This window comes from Hyla sarda, chromosome 1 (assembly GCF_029499605.1).
Source record: "Hyla sarda isolate aHylSar1 chromosome 1, aHylSar1.hap1, whole genome shotgun sequence".
Classification (NCBI taxonomy): Eukaryota; Metazoa; Chordata; class Amphibia; order Anura; family Hylidae; genus Hyla; species Hyla sarda.
The window spans coordinates 591,645,641-591,663,229 of record NC_079189.1 but is presented as its reverse complement, the minus strand read 5'-3'; the positions used below and the strand labels follow the sequence as shown (position 1 = coordinate 591,663,229).

At 42.7% G+C, this 17,589-nt stretch overlaps 1 protein-coding gene across 3 annotated transcripts in view; it reads left to right on the top strand.

Moving 5' to 3' along the window:
• WDR70 (WD repeat domain 70) overlaps positions 1 to 17,589 on the top strand; it is a 292,771-nt gene that overhangs the window by 212,051 nt on the left and 63,131 nt on the right. For all 3 annotated transcript variants that reach the window (XM_056546328.1, XM_056546336.1, XM_056546343.1), the window contains exons 11-13: positions 1,358 to 1,457; positions 5,122 to 5,206; positions 7,045 to 7,183. In XM_056546328.1, coding sequence (XP_056402303.1) covers positions 1,358 to 1,457; positions 5,122 to 5,206; positions 7,045 to 7,183 — 324 coding nt within the window. The remainder of the gene's footprint in view (positions 1 to 1,357; positions 1,458 to 5,121; positions 5,207 to 7,044; positions 7,184 to 17,589) is intronic.

Here is a 17,589-nt window from a genome sequence, read left to right as displayed (position 1 = left end):
GGTTGGGAAACACTGGGCAGACAGTATACCGCTGTTTCTCCAACCAGGGAGCCTCTAGCTGTTACAAAACTACAACTCCCAGCATGCCCAGACAGCCATTGGCTGTCCGAGCATGCTGGGAGTTGTAGTTTTGCAACTGCTGGAGGCACCACCTGGTTGGGAAACACTGTGCAGACAGTATACCGCTGTTTCTCCAACCAGGAAGCCTCCAGCTGTTGCAAAACTACAACTCCCTGCATGCTCGGACAGCCAATGGCTGTCTGGGCATGCTGGGAGTTGTAGTTTTCCAACAACTGGAGCCCCACCTGATAAAGAGATAGGGGTTCCCAATTGATGTACAGGCCCCCAGATATACATGATCACCTAGGTAGGGTTCCTATTTAAACAATTATACCCCCTTAAAAATATCTCTATGGACGTTTTACACTTACTGCTGCCTGTAAAGATCGCAGGACCTTGCCGGGGGATGCACGATGCGCGGGCCAGGGGATGCGCGGGCCAGGGGATGCGCGGGCCAGGGGATGCGCGGGCCAGGGGATGCGCGATGCGCGGGCCGGGGAATGCACGATGAGCACGTCAAGTGACGTCATCCCAGGCGCCGCACGGGACGTCAGCGTCACGCCGCTGCCTATGCGTCCCGGCGTCCTGCGCTTCCTATGACGTCACGGATAGTGCGCACCGCTTCAGGAAGGAGGCCGCAGGTACAATACACACGCTGCGCACACATTTAAAATTCTTCCGGCATTTAGCGCTGCTTGCCCGAAGCCGGGCTAAATGCTGGAAGAATCCACCTGCCCGGTGCTCAAAACTGCATGTCCCGGGCGTCGGGCTATATAATTTCCACATCCCTGATTATACACACACATATATATATATATATATATATATATATATATAATAATATATATATAAATATATATATATATATATATATATATATATATATGAACTGATACACTGTGGTGTTATGTCTGGGGTGGCAGAGCATGATACATAAACTACCTCTTTGAATCCCGGTGTAATGCTTGGTTACATGTACATGCATTATGCCCATTATCTTCATCAAGAACAGTGTATTGGTTTGTTTTCCCTGGGGACCCAGCAGCAACACATCTTGTGATTGGATAGTGTTAGGGAACAATTTTACCAAGAGGATCCCATTGTTTAGTTTGCTTGCAATGTGTAAGATAGCTCTGCACTGTATACACTTAATGGTAGAAGGTTTATAATCCTGTAAGCAAAGCTACCTAATTTTAAGATCCACTGGCCTTATACAAATTGTCTATAAGTGTGGATATAGAATTCGAGTAGAAAAGTCACAGTCATGATTAATGTTTTGTTCATTTTCTTTTATCAGGTTCACACAAAGTTCCACTGCCGACAGGCTCACGCACCAGGCACCGATACCACCTGTATAGCTTTCTCTTATGGCGGTACTGTACTAGCTACACGAGGAGGTAAGTTATATGTTTAAAATATAGTTACATCTTGTATTATACTGTAGAGCTGCACTCACTATTCTGCTGTTGAAGTCATTCTGGGCATACATTACATTACTTATCCTGAGTTATATCCTGTATTATACCCCAAAGCTGTACTCACTATTCTGCTGGTGGGGTCACTGTGTACATACATTACTTATCCTGTACTGATCCTGAGTTATATCCTGTATTATACTCCAGAGCTGTACTCACTATTCTGCTGGTGAGGTCACTGTGTACATACATTACATTACTTATCCTGTACTGATCCTTAGTTATATCGTGTATTATACTCCAGAGCTGCACTCACTATTCTGCTGGTGAGGTCACTGTGTACATACATTACATTACTTATCCTGTACTGATCCTGAGTTATATCCCGTATTATACTCCAGAGTTGTACTCACTATTCTGCTGGTGAGATCACTGTGTATATACCTTACATTACTTATCCTGTACTGATCCTGAGTTATATCCTGTCAGTTCACACGTCCTTATTTTTTGCTCCAGCAGATTTTGCTACCCATTGCAAATCCGCAGCAAAAATAAGGATGTGTGACATAACCCTTAGGGTATATTCATATTTGATGCTGCAGATTTCCCTGTAAACTAAATGATTGAACACAATTTCAAATCTGCGCAGGATAATGTACATATGAATAGACCCTTAAAAGGGGTACACTGCCCCTAAACATCTTATCCCCCATCCAAAGGATAGGGAATAAGTTGTCTGATGTTGGGGGTCCTGCCACTGGGACTCCTGCCATCTCTGGCAATGCACCCCAGTCATCGAGTGTACGGAGCGAACTCCGCTCCTTGCCAGATCACGGGCAACCACAGCCGTGACCATATGCATGAATGGAGGGGGCATGGCATGGTGTCACGAACATGGAAGCTCCTAGCTACCGTCCCGGAGATAGGGGGGGGGGGGGGGGCAAGCGGGCGTACCACCCGCCATTAGACATCCAAAGGATAGGGGATAAGATGTCTAGGGCGGCGTACCCCTTTAAAAGTGATATTGTACACAGCCCATACACAAGTCCTGGTCCTTACGCTTTGGTTCCTTGTATTACCTGCGGAAATGAACCATTCTCCAGATTTGCTCTTTGAACACATCAGTGATCCTTCATATCCTTTAGGGCTTTTCCCCAGAGTCCAATCACACAGCCTACGTTATATCCCCGATTTCATGTCCTATATGGCGGTATTATGGAATTATCACTCCTTGATGAATAGCAAAGAAAAGGAAATCCATTTCCTCCAGGCCTGGGGATGAGAACTTTGGCCATGTTCCTGGTGTATGTATTATGGAAATAACAAGATCTCTTAAGAGCATAGGAAGAGTTATTGGTTCAGAAACCTTCAAGATTGGTTACATCCTGGGAAGTTTTTGTAGTTTTTTTCTTCTTATAATGTGTTTTGACTGTAGTTTGATGACTCATTTGTACTTGGTCCAAAAGTTGAGCGGCAAGGTAGCGTAAATCCAGCTTAAAGTAGTTGTCTGGAAGGAGACCAAGTCAGCCAGATGTGCATTGAGTTTTTAGTGTTACACACCTGCTAAATGTGTAGAAAGAAAATAGGACACCACTGCTGCGCCCCGTGTACAGCGCTCGGCAGATGATGCTTTCCAGGCACCAGAGCTAGAAAGGGGTTAAAGGGTCCAAGTCCAGACCAAACGTTTCTCCTTATTAATGCAACACACGGACACTGCTGTAATTGTCTTTTTATATAGAGGCGTGAAACTTACACGTGAAACGTGTATAATATAGTGCAAGAAGGCGGCCTAATCTGACGGATCACGTTATACATGGAAGGCCGGGTTCGTAAGAACCCGGCCTTCCATGTAAAACGTGATCCGTCAGATTAGGCTGCCTTTTTGCACATTTTTATACACGTTTAATATACAGGGTGGGCCATTTATATGGATACACCTTAATAAAATGGGAATGGTTGGTGATATTATCTTCCTGTGTGTGGCATATTAGTATATGTGAGGGGGGAAACTTTTCAAGATGGGTGGTGACCATGGCGGCCATTTTGAAGTCGGACATTTTGAATCCAACTTTTGTTTTTTCAATAGGAAGAGGGTCATGTGACACATCAAACTTATTGGGAATTTCGCAAGAAAAACAATGATGTGCTTGGTTTTAACATAACTTTATTCTTTCATGAGTTATTTACAAGTTTCTGACCACTTATAAAATGTGTTCAATGTGCTGCCCATTGTGTTGGATTGTCAATGCAACCCTCTTCTCTATATACTGCTATATACTACTATATACACCGCAGGAGAAATGCTAGCACAGGCTTCCAGTATCCGTAGTTTCTTCACAGCAATTGCCTTCAGATGACCCCAAAAATAAAAGTCTAAGGGGGTTAGATCGGGAGACCTTGGGGGCCATTCAACTGGCCCATGACGACCAATCCACTTTCCAGGAAACTGTTCATCCAGGAATGCTCGGACCTGACACCCATAATGTGGTGGTGCACCATCTTGGTGGAAATACTCAGGGAACGTGCCAGCTTCAGTGCATAAAGAGGGAAACACATCATCATGTAGCAATTTGGTATATCCAGTGGCCTTGAGGTTTCCATTGATGAAGCATGGCCCCACTATCTTTGTACCCCATATACCACACCATACCATCAATTTTTGTTTTCCAACAGTCTTGGAGGGATCTATCCAATATGGGTTAGTGTCAGACCAATAGCAGTGGTTTTGTTTGTTAACTTCACCATTCACATAAAAGTTTCCTCATCACTGAACAAAATCTTCTGCGTAAACTGAGGGTCCTATTCCAATTTTTGTTTTGCCCATTCTGCAGCACCTGAAACTACGGATACTGGAAGCCTGTGCTAGCATTTCTCCTGCGGTGTATATAGTAGTATATAGCAGTGTATACGGATACTGGAAGCCTGTGCTAGCATTTCTCCTGCGGTGTATATAGTAGTATATAGCAGTGTATACGGATACTGGAAGCCTGTGCTAGCATTTCTCCTGCGGTGTATATAGTAGTATATAGCAGTGTATACGGATACTGGAAGCCTGTGCTAGCATTTCTCCTGCAGTGTTGCTATCAGTGTGTGAAGAGTGGGAGAAGAGGGTTGCATTGACAATCCAACACAATGGGCAGCACATTGAACACATTTTATAAGTGGTCAGAAACTTGTAAATAACTCATGAAAGAATAAAGTTACGTTAAAACCAAGCACATCATTGTTTTTCTTGTGAAATTCCCAATAAGTTTGATGTGTCACATGACCCTCTTCCTATTGAAAAAACAAAAGTTGGATTCAAAATGGCCAACTTCAAAATGGCCGCCATGGTCACCACCCATCTTGAAAAGTTTCCCCCCGCACATATACTAATGTGCCACAAACAGGAAGTTAATATCACCACCCATTCCCATTTTATTAAGGTGTATCCATATAAATGGCCCACCCTGTAGTGCAAGAATGTGGCCTAATTGCGAACCCGGCCTTCCATGTAAAACGTGATCTGTCAGATTAGGCCGCCTTCTTGCACCACATTTTATGTGTTGCATGTATAAGTTTTGCAATGTCTGAATCTTGTCTCATTATTGTTATTATCAGGATTTGCTTGAATGTTTTTTTTTTTCTTAATAAATCTGTTTTTCAGGAGATGACACTTTAAAGACATGGGACATGAGAAATTTTAAGAAGCCTGTTCACATGACCTCGGGTTTGCCTAGCTATTTCCCAATGTATGTAAATTTCTGATCCGGATCTACTAAAACTACAGTGATCCTTTAAAGGAGTACTCCACTGGAAAACATTTATTTTTAATCAACTGGTTCCAGAAAGTTAAACAGATTTGTAAATTACTTCTATTAAAAAATCTTAATCCTTCCAGTACTTCTCAGCTGCTGTATGCTCTACAGGAAGTTCTTTTCTTCTTGAATTTCCTTTCTTTCTGACCACAGTGCTCTCTGCTGACACCTCTGTCCATCTTTGGAACTGTCCAGAGCAGGATAGGTTTGCTATGGGGATTTGTTCCTACTCTGGACAGTTCCTAAAATGGACAGAGGTGTCAGCAGAGAGCACAGCAGGCGATGGGGGTCGTGACGTCATGACCACGCCCCTCATGATGTCATGCCAAGCCCCCTTAAATACAAGTTTATGGGAGGGGGCATGACGTGCAGCACTTGGCAATCACTTAGAACGCTGGCTGTGGGCGGAGGGGGTTGTGACGTCAAGGCCATTCCCCTCGTGATGCCCCAGCTGCCCACAGTCAGCGTTCTAAATGTACGTTGGGCGCTGCACAGAGATCGCAGGGGTCTCAGGGCGGGACCCCCACGATCAGACATCTTATCCCCTATCCTTTGGATAGGGGATAAGATGTCAAGAGTGGAGTACCACTTTAACTTACAATGTCCTCAGGTAACAATATTTTCGGTATTTTCTGCACCATTGTAATTTAAAGCCAGACTCCACACAAAATGCTTTGGACAGTCCAGATCTATAAAACATGTCAATGACTGGAAGATCTGACCGATCAGAATGGGCATTTTAGTGATAAAACCCCTGTGTTACTGTAGTGTAATGCATGCACTGACTGGCTGTCTGGTAGCGCCCCCTACAGTACAGGGAGGTATTACATGTTCTGTACTCTTTACCTGTATTACTGAAGTGCATGCACTGACTGGTGTCTGGTAGCGCCCCCTACAGTACAGGGAGGTATTGCATGTTCTGTACTACTCTTTACCTGTATTACTGAAGTGCATGCACTGACTGGTGTCTGGTAGTGCCCCCTACAGTACAGGGAGGTATTACATGTTCTGTACTCTTTACCTGTATTACTGAAGTGTATGCACTGACTGGTGTCTGGTAGCACCCCCTACAGTACAGGGAGTTATTACATGTTCTGTACTACTCTTTACCTGTGCCAAGGTTATCTGCTCCTTTGGACACCTGATGAGGGTGCTTCCATTACTTTTTTAGGACACTGTGTGTACTGTACATGACCCTGAAGAAGCTCCTGTCCTCTACATAGACAGTGATTACAGCTCCCAGCAGATCTTTCTTACTTTTATATGTAAGGACTTGCTTTATCTGTATTAGTTATCTACTTTTCTGAGTAGTCAAGCGGGCGGTGCTAATCAGTGATTGACAGCTATCTGTGTATAACTGTGCAAAGAGAAATCTGTCAATGACTAGTAGCACCCCCCCCCCCCCCCCCCCCCACATGACTACTTAGCCCAAATAGAGCAGAGATTTACATGAATAAATTAGTTATCCTGAAACTTTTTCTAAAAATCCTCTGCCGTCACGCTCTCTCCATTCATGTCTATGGGAGGAGGCGTGATGGCTATGTACTAGCTGTCACGCCCCCTCCCATAGACATGAATGGAGGGGATCAAGTGCTTCAGTGGGGCCCCTCCCCACTAAGCTACTCATAGACTCCTACCTTATAGTTGGACAGATTCAGCTTCTATTATAGTTGTCTTCAGAGTGTATAGGTGGACCATGGGAATTACTAATAATTGTTTATGAGTTTTTCATTCATTCATTTATTGTCATTCTTACTTTCTGTATCCTATAGGACAGATTGCTGTTTCAGCCCTGACGATAAACTGTTGCTAACTGGGATTTCAGTGAAAAAAGGTGAAGGCAACGGGAAGCTGTTTTTCTTTGACATGGTGGATTTCAAGAAAGCTTATGAAATAGCTGTCACGGATGCGGTGAGTTATTATAATTCAGCTTATTTTATCGCGTGCACAGCGCAATGCCAATTATATACTCAGGGGGCACTGTTTATCTTGGCACTTTTCATTCTGTAGTTCCACAAGATTAAAGAAGCACACTCACCTCCGCTATTCCTACAGTGCCATCGGTTTCATTCCTGCTCCGCTGCATCCATACATTTCATTACTGTAGTTGGGTCATGTGACTAGCACTCTGCTCACCAGAAAATTACATGGCTTTACATGCCGTATTGTCAGTCCTGGGTTAGCTGGCTTCCTGTGACTTACAGCAATATTTTATCACCTATCAGATCCTTCCTGGCAGCTTTGAACCCTCCCCACCTAGTTCTGTCTGTATACTGTAGCTATCTCTATTGAATCAGGATATATAGTAGTCATACACCTCCCCTCCAACTCTGTCTATATACTGCAGCTATCTCTATGGGGTCAGGATATATAGTAGTTATACATCTTATCTCCTGCTGTATCTGTATACTGCTGCTATCTATATAGGATCAGGATAAATAGTAGTTATACTCCTCCCCTCCAATTTATCTGTATACTGTTGCTACAACCAAAGAATAAGTTGTCCAGCACTATTGATTCCAAACTATTGTATAGACCTGGCTTACAGGTGCACGCTGCTGGGCTAAATATACAGCAACAGGAGAATACAGCAGCACACTGCTAGCACAAAGATATAGATAAAACATGAGTATATAGATAAAACATGAGTATATAGATAGAACATGAAAAGCTATACAGCTGTAGTGCAATAAATGAAAATATGAAATTATGAGGTACTTAGCTTGCAAATTTGGCGGCCAAATAGTGTGGACCGTCCCACCACGGTAAGGTGACCTCATCCTGGGACGGACCGTACACTGTGTATATGCCTCTGTGTGAACAGTACAGCAGGCATGCAAGGTCTGAAACATCCAAGGCACCTTATATACACCTAATAGAGGTGGGTGGGGTGCAGGAGCCAAGATGGAGGTAGCCACTCCCCCGTATGTGTAATACAACCAGAATAAGTTGGCCAGCACTATTGATTCCAAACTATTGTATAGACTATTGTATACACCTTATATACACCTAATAGAGGTGGGTGGGGTGCAAGAGCCAACTGTTGCTATATACTGTTGCTGCTATCTCTAGGCATCAAGATATGTAGTAGTTATACACCTCCACTTCAGCTCTATCTGTATACAACTGCTATCTCAATGGGATCAGGTTGCATATTTGTCATATACCTCCCTGAGGCATTGCCTTTGTGCCAGCATTTTTGTTTGTGATTTTCCTGAAATTGTGATAAAAAATGTGCTATTTTGCCAAAATTGTGCAAATCTCAGTAAAAACATATTTTTGCTGCAATTTTGGGAAAAGCCGCAAAAACATGACCAAAACGCAATGTGTCACCTCAAAAACCTTAAAATCTTTTATAAAACAGCTTAATTGTGATTACACCCTGTTCCAAATTATTATGCAAATTATATTTTTCTCATATACCTAAATAATTGATGTTTTTCTCTTTTTCCTAAATAATTGATGTCAGCATAATTCTCGTTATCAACTTATAAGAGTACAATTCAAATTTTATTAAACAAACCTCCTGATAACAGTAGTTTTTTTTTTTTTTTACATAAAAAGCTTAAAATGCACTGTTCCAAATTATTAAGCACAGTATGTTTCAAAACACTTTATAGGTTGTAAAGAACTGAAAATTGTCATTTGTTGTGTTTGCAGCATATTTACTGAAATCACAAGCTATTTCAATCAAACTTTTAACAACGTTTTAACTTTTTAAACATTTTAACAGGTCACGTTACATTTTAACATAAGACCCCTTATTTGATAGCAGCTTCACAAGTCTTGCGTCCATTGAACTTGTGAGTTTTTGGACAGTTTCTGCGAGATGTCAGAATAGCCTCCCAGAGCTGCCGTTTGGATGTAAACTGCCTCCCACCCTCATATATCTTTTGCTTGAGGATGCTCCAAAGGTTCTCAATTGGATTGAGGTCCGGAGAGGATGGAGGTCACACCATGACTTTCTCTCCTTTTATCCCCATAGCAGCCATTGATGCAAAGGTATTCTTTGCAGCATGAGATGGTGCATTGTCATTCATGAAGATGATTTTATTACGGAAAGCATAGTTCTTCCTTCTGTACCAGGGAGGAAAGTGGTCAGTCAGAAACTCCACATACTTTGCAGAGGTCATCTTTACACCTTTGCGGACCCTAAAGGGGCCGACCAGCTTTCTTACCATGATTCCGGCCCAAAGTATGACTCCTCCCCCGCCTTGCTGATGTCACAGTCTTGTTGGAATAGGGTGGCCGTCCACTAACCATCCACTACTCCATCCATCTGGACCATCCAGGGTTGCACGGCACTCATCAGTGAACAGGACTATTTGAAAATTAGTCTTCATGTATATTTCTACCCAATGCAGCAGTTTCTGCTTGTGAGCATTGGTTAGTGGTGGCCGGATAGAAGGTCTATGCACAGTTGCAAGACTCTGGAGGACTCTAAACCTTGATGTCCATGGGACTCCAGAGGGACCAGCAGCTTTAAATATATGTTTGCTGCAATGTAATGGTATTTTAGCAGCTGCTCTCTTGATCTGATGAATGGATCTGGCAGTATCTTCCTCAATGTGCCTTTATCTGCATGAACCCGTCTGTTCTCTGTATCAGCCACAAATCTCTGAAAGGTATGATGAGATATCTAATGTTTTCATACCTCGTCCAAGGCATAGAACTTTTTCACTCTTTTTGGCAGCAGAGAGATCCTTTTTCTTCCCCATATTGCTTGAAAATGGTGTCTGCTTAAAGGGGTTCTCCAGTGCTTACACATCTTATCCCCTATCCAAAGGGGACAAGATGCCTGATCGCGGGAGTCCCGCCGCTGGGGATGCCCGTGATCATGCACGCGGCACCCCGTTTGTAATCAGTCCCCGGAGCATGTTCACTCCGGGTCTGATTACGGGTGACCACCGGGCCGGCGGCGTGTGACATCACGTCTCCGCCCCCGTGTGACATCACGCTCCGACCCTCAATGCATGCCTTCGGGAGGGGGCGTGATAGCCCGGTGGTCGCCCGTAATCAGATGATTACAAACAGGGTGCCGTGTGCATGATGGGCGTCCCCTGCGGCATATCCTTTGCATAGGGGATAAGATGTGTAAGCACCGGAGAACCCCTTTAATAATGTGGAACACCCACCTTTAGTAGTTTTTCCTTAAATTGGGCTCACCTGGCAATCTAATTATCACAGGTGTCCAAGATTGTTTTCAGTGATCAAAAGAGCCCTGAGACACAATGCCATCCATGAGTTAAACTGAAAAACAAAATATTTAATCTTTGGAACACTTAAAAAGAATTTGCATAATAATTTGGAACAGGATTTATAGGTCAAACCACTTTCTCCTTGTGGCAAGTTTCTTCTAAAAGCTTACTATGAACAGAATGAACAGACGCCAACCCACCTATGAGTGTCACCTGGCTGGACTCCACAGCCTGATTAGATTGATCTTATTAGCTAAACTTCAATGAGTAGACCCTAATACCCTCTCTCTGCAAAGCCAGAGGCATCATGGGAAATATAGGCAGCATTAGAAATCCAATTGTTATGAAAATGGTTTCATAATGTTCTTATAATTAGTGTTGAGCGCGAATATTCGAAATACAAATTTTTACTGTGAATATCGGCACTTCGCGATTTTCGCGAATATTTAGAATATAGTGACATATATTCGTAATGACAAATGCGAATTTATGCGAATATCGGCACTTCCAAACTGGACACGGATTCCTCCCTTCTTTTAGGTGAAAGATGAAAGATATAATTGCACATGCGCACTATGCAGATTTCATTACAAACTTTCGCATTGGAAAAAAAAGGGAAGGGATATAGCGAATATGCGAATTTCGTGAACATAGTACGAATATTCGTCCATATATTCATGAAATATCGCGAATTCGAATATGGCCCCTGCCGCTCATCACTACTAATAATAGCCTATTCTGCACTTTATACTCAAAATACTAAAAAAAACTAAAAACAAATATAAATATTTCGGATGCTCCTATCTAATAAAATAGGTCCCCAGATGGCAACTGAAGTGATCACCAAGGCCACCAATTCGCTTCTGCATCTTTAGGTGTCGTAGTGATTTAATAGGTCATTTCCAGTATTAGTAAAATCTCTCTGGCAGTGGCGGCATATATGTGGTTTATTGGGTATTATAATCCATCTGCCATTTTTTTTTATCTCCCTTATACCGCCTTCTACCTTGCGTAAAGATTCTTTTTATAAGAAAAGGAAAAGGAAGGTCCAAAAGGTGCCATACATATTTACTAGATTTGGCTTATACCACATATTACACTTTTTATTATATTGCTACAATTTGTGCTGAATTCTGTCACCTTTGTAAACAGTAAATCTCACCCAGAAAGCCTGACAGGAGTTTAAGTGAAGGTCTCACATATACCAGGATAGACTGGAGAATGTGGACTATGTGCTGTACACGCTTCCATCTGACCTTGACTGTCGCCTCCTGTTATTGCTGTTCGCACTTGATGTGTCGGCATCATATCAGACCTCGCTATGTCTATTAGCAAATGGATGGGGAGGGGGGCCCTCCACTTACATGTAAATTGAAGAGCTCGCCATCGAGGACTGTCAGTCCATGTCCATTCCTCATTGATCAATCATAATGGGAGCGCTCGTAGCACTCTATCGACCCGCTGCATTGCACTACACTTCCTTGTACATTGTAGTACTTTATGCTTTCAAGGATATTAGTTTTGCAGATTTACAGCCGGACCGGACTACTCCCAGTAAATGCAGAGCTCTTATATAATTTTTTGCTTTTTTAACTATATTACGAAGTTCTAGTTTTGTTATATGCCTGCCCTCCAACATGGTGTTTATCAAAGATCACCAACCTTGTTTCGATCTTGTTTTGTTATTCGGGACTTTAGGAAAGTTGGGTGATAATGCTAGTGGCTATACTGGTATAGGGATGAGTAAAGCATTCTATAAATCCTTCCTAGTATTGTATTCTTGCTGAGAAATTTTAACTATCATGGTAGGCATCATTGAGCAGGTCTGTGTCAGTCAGCTGTAACATTATAAGTGTAATGTTTACTCAATGAGGATATGCTGCAACACAAAGTCCACATCGAAAAGTCTGCAAAATCCTGTTCCAAATATGTGTTTATAATATAAGTAGGCCCCTCTTTAGGGTAGTTTGCATCCCCCCCCCCCAAATTAATTAGGACCTGTGGACAATCCCCCAAAAATGAGGGTGCCCTGATCAAACTACTGTTTACAGATACTTAATACGCCCTTCTGTTCCTGAGATATGAGGGTTTAGAGTTTGTCTGACAATTCAGGAATCGGTCAGATGGGCGTGAACTTAATTTGAATAATGGTAGTGATGGGCAGGATTATACAGTCAGGGGGTGTGTATTAGGCATTAAGTAAAACATTCACACCCCTTGACTGTTTAATCCCCATCATCACCAGTTGCCCTCTGTAGGTAGAACCCCCCTAAAGTTAAAAAATAAAAAACATACTGGACTTCTCAGCTTCTTGAAGTCACCACAGTCTTTCTTACTTCTAGGCCGCAGGTAGCTTCTTCCTGCAGCCACTAGTGGCTGCAGTGTCCCTATTTTCGGGGTGTACTCAATGACATCACTTATTGTGCATGTCCTGGTGGAGGCAATGCTACCTATGGCCTAGAGACGTATAAGCCAAGGATGTGCTAGGACACCTGTGATGCTAAGCCAGAGGCGTCCTAGTGCATCCAGTGGCCATCTTCCCCACCAGACTGCCGTGACACCTCTGGCGAGTTCTAACGGCACCCCATTGTGCTGCGGCACCCAAGTTGGGAATCACTGATCTAGTGCTCGGTTTCCCTGCAGTGCCTTTACTGGTGAACAGAAGTATTACATCATTGTCATAGAATTCATTGAGCTTTCCATGTAATTCAGTGGCATGCCAAGGCACTTTTGTAACCGCTGATGATGATCCTGATTGGGTCACCCCCCCTTATAAATGTATAATTTACTAGGAGATGATATGACCTGTCAATCCTATGTAATGTATATTTTGTGAACCTTTCATACTGTTTAGTAGGTTTGTCTATGATTTGCTTATTTAGCAGCATCCGCAGACCTGATGTCAGCGCCATGCTCCATGCCCGTCCCCTTATCGGCTGAGTATCCTTCAGAAAGTGGAGCTTTTCAACATGTATTCCATATTTAGCTGCTTGTGAAAACCTCGCCTGCTATTTCCCTTCACTTCCTTTCCCTGAAATGTAATCCGTTTTTTGGGACATGGACTCTTGCCAGGCCAGGAGGAATGTACATACACGAATGAGTGGAAGGTGCATGTCGGAGCTTCTCGCTTTGATGATCTGCCACTTGTTAGCCGCTTCTAAAATGTCCTGCCAAGTGAGGTTGAGCCCTGCTTGATGCCTCATCGCAGTCATTCCATCTTGTATTCTAACCTCTGCTCCCCGGCTTGACATGCCAATGGGGGAAAACAAAAACCTTGACGTATTTACATGCACTGTGTCTAATATTAGGTAACAGCACGGTGCTGGGTATGTTGGCAGTTGTAGTGCACCCTGGGATATGTAGTGGAGGAGGTTCCTTATCTAACCCTCAATGGGCTCTCATCTTTGAAGCGGCGCATTTCTCGGTTCGGCTCTGCAGTAATCTTCAGGAGTCACTTGAGCACCTAATGTGCAGACATGTAATAGCATCAAGGCGCGCGTCCACATACCATCCTCGGCGCAGGTTTCAAGACTGCTCTGGGGGGTAATAACCGGGTGAATCACTGACACCATATTGCATCCTTATTTACAGGCTGCATCAGGTTCCCAAAATGGTTTGTGCACTAAGCCGAAGTCTCTCGTTTCACAAATATTTCTTGCATTGAAAGGACAAACCGATCTTCAATGTCAAAGTCACCTTGGAATGGAAATCTCGAGCTAAAACCTTGAACGTGTCATCATGTTTGCAATTCACTGACATAGTAAATGAATACGCTGTGTGACCGCATTGCTGATGTGTGGAGTCATCTGTAAAATGGGGACGTGTAGGGGGTCTCTTGACTTTTTAAGGTGGCATCTGTTATAATAAGAAATCATGTAACTTTTCTAATATCGTTTCTATATGTTGTAGTATTTTTTATTTTCATTATCTTTGTTTTCTATTAGTGAATAGGAAAATTCTTGAGGCTACAAACATGTAATTGTTTCTGTGTATTAGTGTAAGGAAACCCTATGAAGCAGCGCAAATCTCCCTTCTGTGCAGAGGGTTTGTATCAGTGGAGGTGAGAGTGACTGACTGACTTAGCCTGGGTTTCAGGAAAGGAGACAGGTTTGTGCTGCCAGTGTTATTTACTCACAGGGGATTGTCTGCAATGATACATTGTAACAAATCCTCAATTATGAAGATTAGGAATTTGGACAAAATTTGTATTCACTGCAATCATAGATGTTAAAAATATTGAGAAGGTAAAGAACAAGATATATTAGAAATTTGCACAGATTGAGCAATGGGCCTCATTCACATGTCTACATTCTGTAATAGAAACAGAATGTGTCGGCAGATAAGAACCATTTGGTCCATCTAGTCTGTCCATTATTCTAAATACTATCTGTAGTCCCTGGCCCTATCTTAAATGAAGGGTAGCCTTAGACCGATCCCTTATACCTATTCATGCTTAAAAACTACCTATCATGTCCCACAAAAAAACTCCAGAATGTTATGTTACTCATTACCTTATCCCGATCTTATATATGTTATGTGTCTAGCACCTATATTTCTCTCACAAATACATTTGGTTTGTCATTCTGTGCTTTGAAAGGTATTCCTCACTCTGCATGACTCCTCTTCCTCCCTGAGTCTGCTGTGCTGGGTCTCTTCATCCAATCACTGCAGGCTGCTCTGTAATTGGGAGTCTGATAGGACAGGCGAGAGCACAGAGGAGTGCCAATGCCGCCCTGACTTACTGTCCAAGCCTGTGCTTCAGCTAGGGCAAAGATGATACAAAGGATTATGTTCTGGATGGTATGTGGACCCCAAGTGGTGTTTTTTATTTTATTTTTTTAAAGCCATGATTTCTATGAAAAAAGAAATACAATTTCATACATGAACACATTTAAATAGAACAAATTGTGACATTTACAACCAGAAAGGCCCCTTCACCCCCCCTTCCATAGACATGAGTGGAGGGGGCGTGGCGTAACTTCATATCTCCAGTCCCGGAAACACCAAGGTTTCTGAGACTAGAGCAGCAGCTTGGCAGAGAATGACTTTGGATAGGGGATACGATGTTTATGGCTGGAATACCCCTTAAACATTTGGAAAAAGGTGGCAAATTTATTGTGAAAAGCTTTTCGAGTTGCAGCAAAAGTGGATACGACTTCCAAAATTTCAACCACACTCAGCGCGACAAAGTGTGTCCAGAAGTTGACCTTTGTTGCCGATTTTTAGATATGCAGCTGCATGCTAATTGTTGTGCCGGATTTAGTGCAGATTTTTCTCACCATTTTTAGCGGGGAAAAAGACTCAATTTTTCTTGGGCATCTGTTAGGAAATTGCTGCAAATATTGTAGAACAGCAAAAATACACATACAAATCGCATGAGACATGTGACAAGAAACTGTCCCATAGATGTAGAGACTGACAGCAGCTGCAAAACATCACAGGATCATAATGCGTTTTCTTGGATATTCTCCCCTCCACCATTGCTGTCCTGCCGAGTTCTCATTGATTCCTCTCCTGTATAATCCATATGGTGACGCACGTGACCCCCTGCACATTCTGATGGATCCTCTTTTCTTCCATTGTTACAGGACTGCAGTATGTTGGATTTCAGATATTTTTGGCCCAGCGAATAGTTTCCATGTGTTATATATTATCTAGGAGCAGTAATGCTCTTCAGTTTGTCTCGGCTGATGAGATGAAATAGACATCATCTCTACAATCCCACAACACCCCCCACCCCGCCACATTGAGTAATGAGCCTGCGGCTCAGAGGAATGTTCTGTCCTGGAATACAGGAGCATCGGCTACAGTGATCGTCACTAAGTATTATTATTATGATTATAATTATTACAAACTTCTGACTGTAAAAAAAGTCTGAGGAGGACATTTCTGCAGTCTTTGTCATTCAAACTGTAAGAAGAGAAGAACTTATGTATATTTAAAAGGAACCTGATACATTGTATATGATGTCCAATCTACAGGCCTCATGTTATAGAATAGGAGGACCTGAGTAGATTTATAAACCGTTTTGTCAAAGATTTGAAAAAGATTAAGTATACTGTTGCTCTTTCTTAGCTTAGGAGTCCAATGGGTGGTCCTAATCAGTGAGCTACAGCCTTCCTTTGTCAATGTGAATATAGAGATAGCTAGCAGTTAAAGAGTAAGTGTGAAATTAGCAGACACTTTCACTTGCTTTTAAAATTATCAACATAAATATGTTTAAAATGTAATAGAAATAACGGCCTCTAGGTGGCTCTGTTCTGGTCACTGCCACAATTAATACAGTCAGTTTGGTCTCCTACCGGCCAGGCAGGAGACCATACTCAGGAGGTGTTTCTCTGCACTGGGCTTGATTGACAGCTGCACCGACTGAAAGCTGCACAGAGCCTGAGGTCTTCTATGCATCACAGCACTGCAATTATGTGAGGGCGGAAGTGGTCCCCCAGCAGGCTTCAGTGATGTCATGCCTGCTGGGAAATGCCCACTTTCTCCTGCTGGGAGATTGCACTATGTGAACAAGAAGAACAAGAAGATATAGAGCTTTTTATAGCGCTGACATTTTTTTTAAGCTTGGGAGGGGTGTTATGAGTAGTTAGAAAACATAGCCTGAGTTAGTTTGAAAAGTTTATTTGGTGACAGGTACTCTTTAATGGATAGGACCACCCACTGGACTGTGAAGCTCAGAATCATATATGACAAGATCTGGTAAATCTTGTCCCACAAAACTACAGTGAAACCTCTTTGAGTGTTTCTAAAGGAATGCACTAGAGATGAGCGAACTTACAGTAAATTCGATTCGTCACGAACTTCTCGGCTCGGCAGTTGCTGACTTTTCCTGCATAAATTAGTTCAGCTTTCAGGTGCTACCGTGGGCTGGAAAAGGTGGATACAGTCCTAGGAGACTCTTATCTAGGACTGTATCCACCTTTTCCAGCCCACCGGAGCACCGGAAAGCTGAACTCATTTATGCAGGAAAAGTCATCAACTGCCGAGCCGAGAAGTTCATGACGAATCAAATTTACTGTAAGTTTGCTCATCTCTAGAATGCACAATAAATGCTGAAATGAAAAAGCCATTACAAGAAATCTGGTCTCTGCTCAGCTCCTCCTACTTTATAAC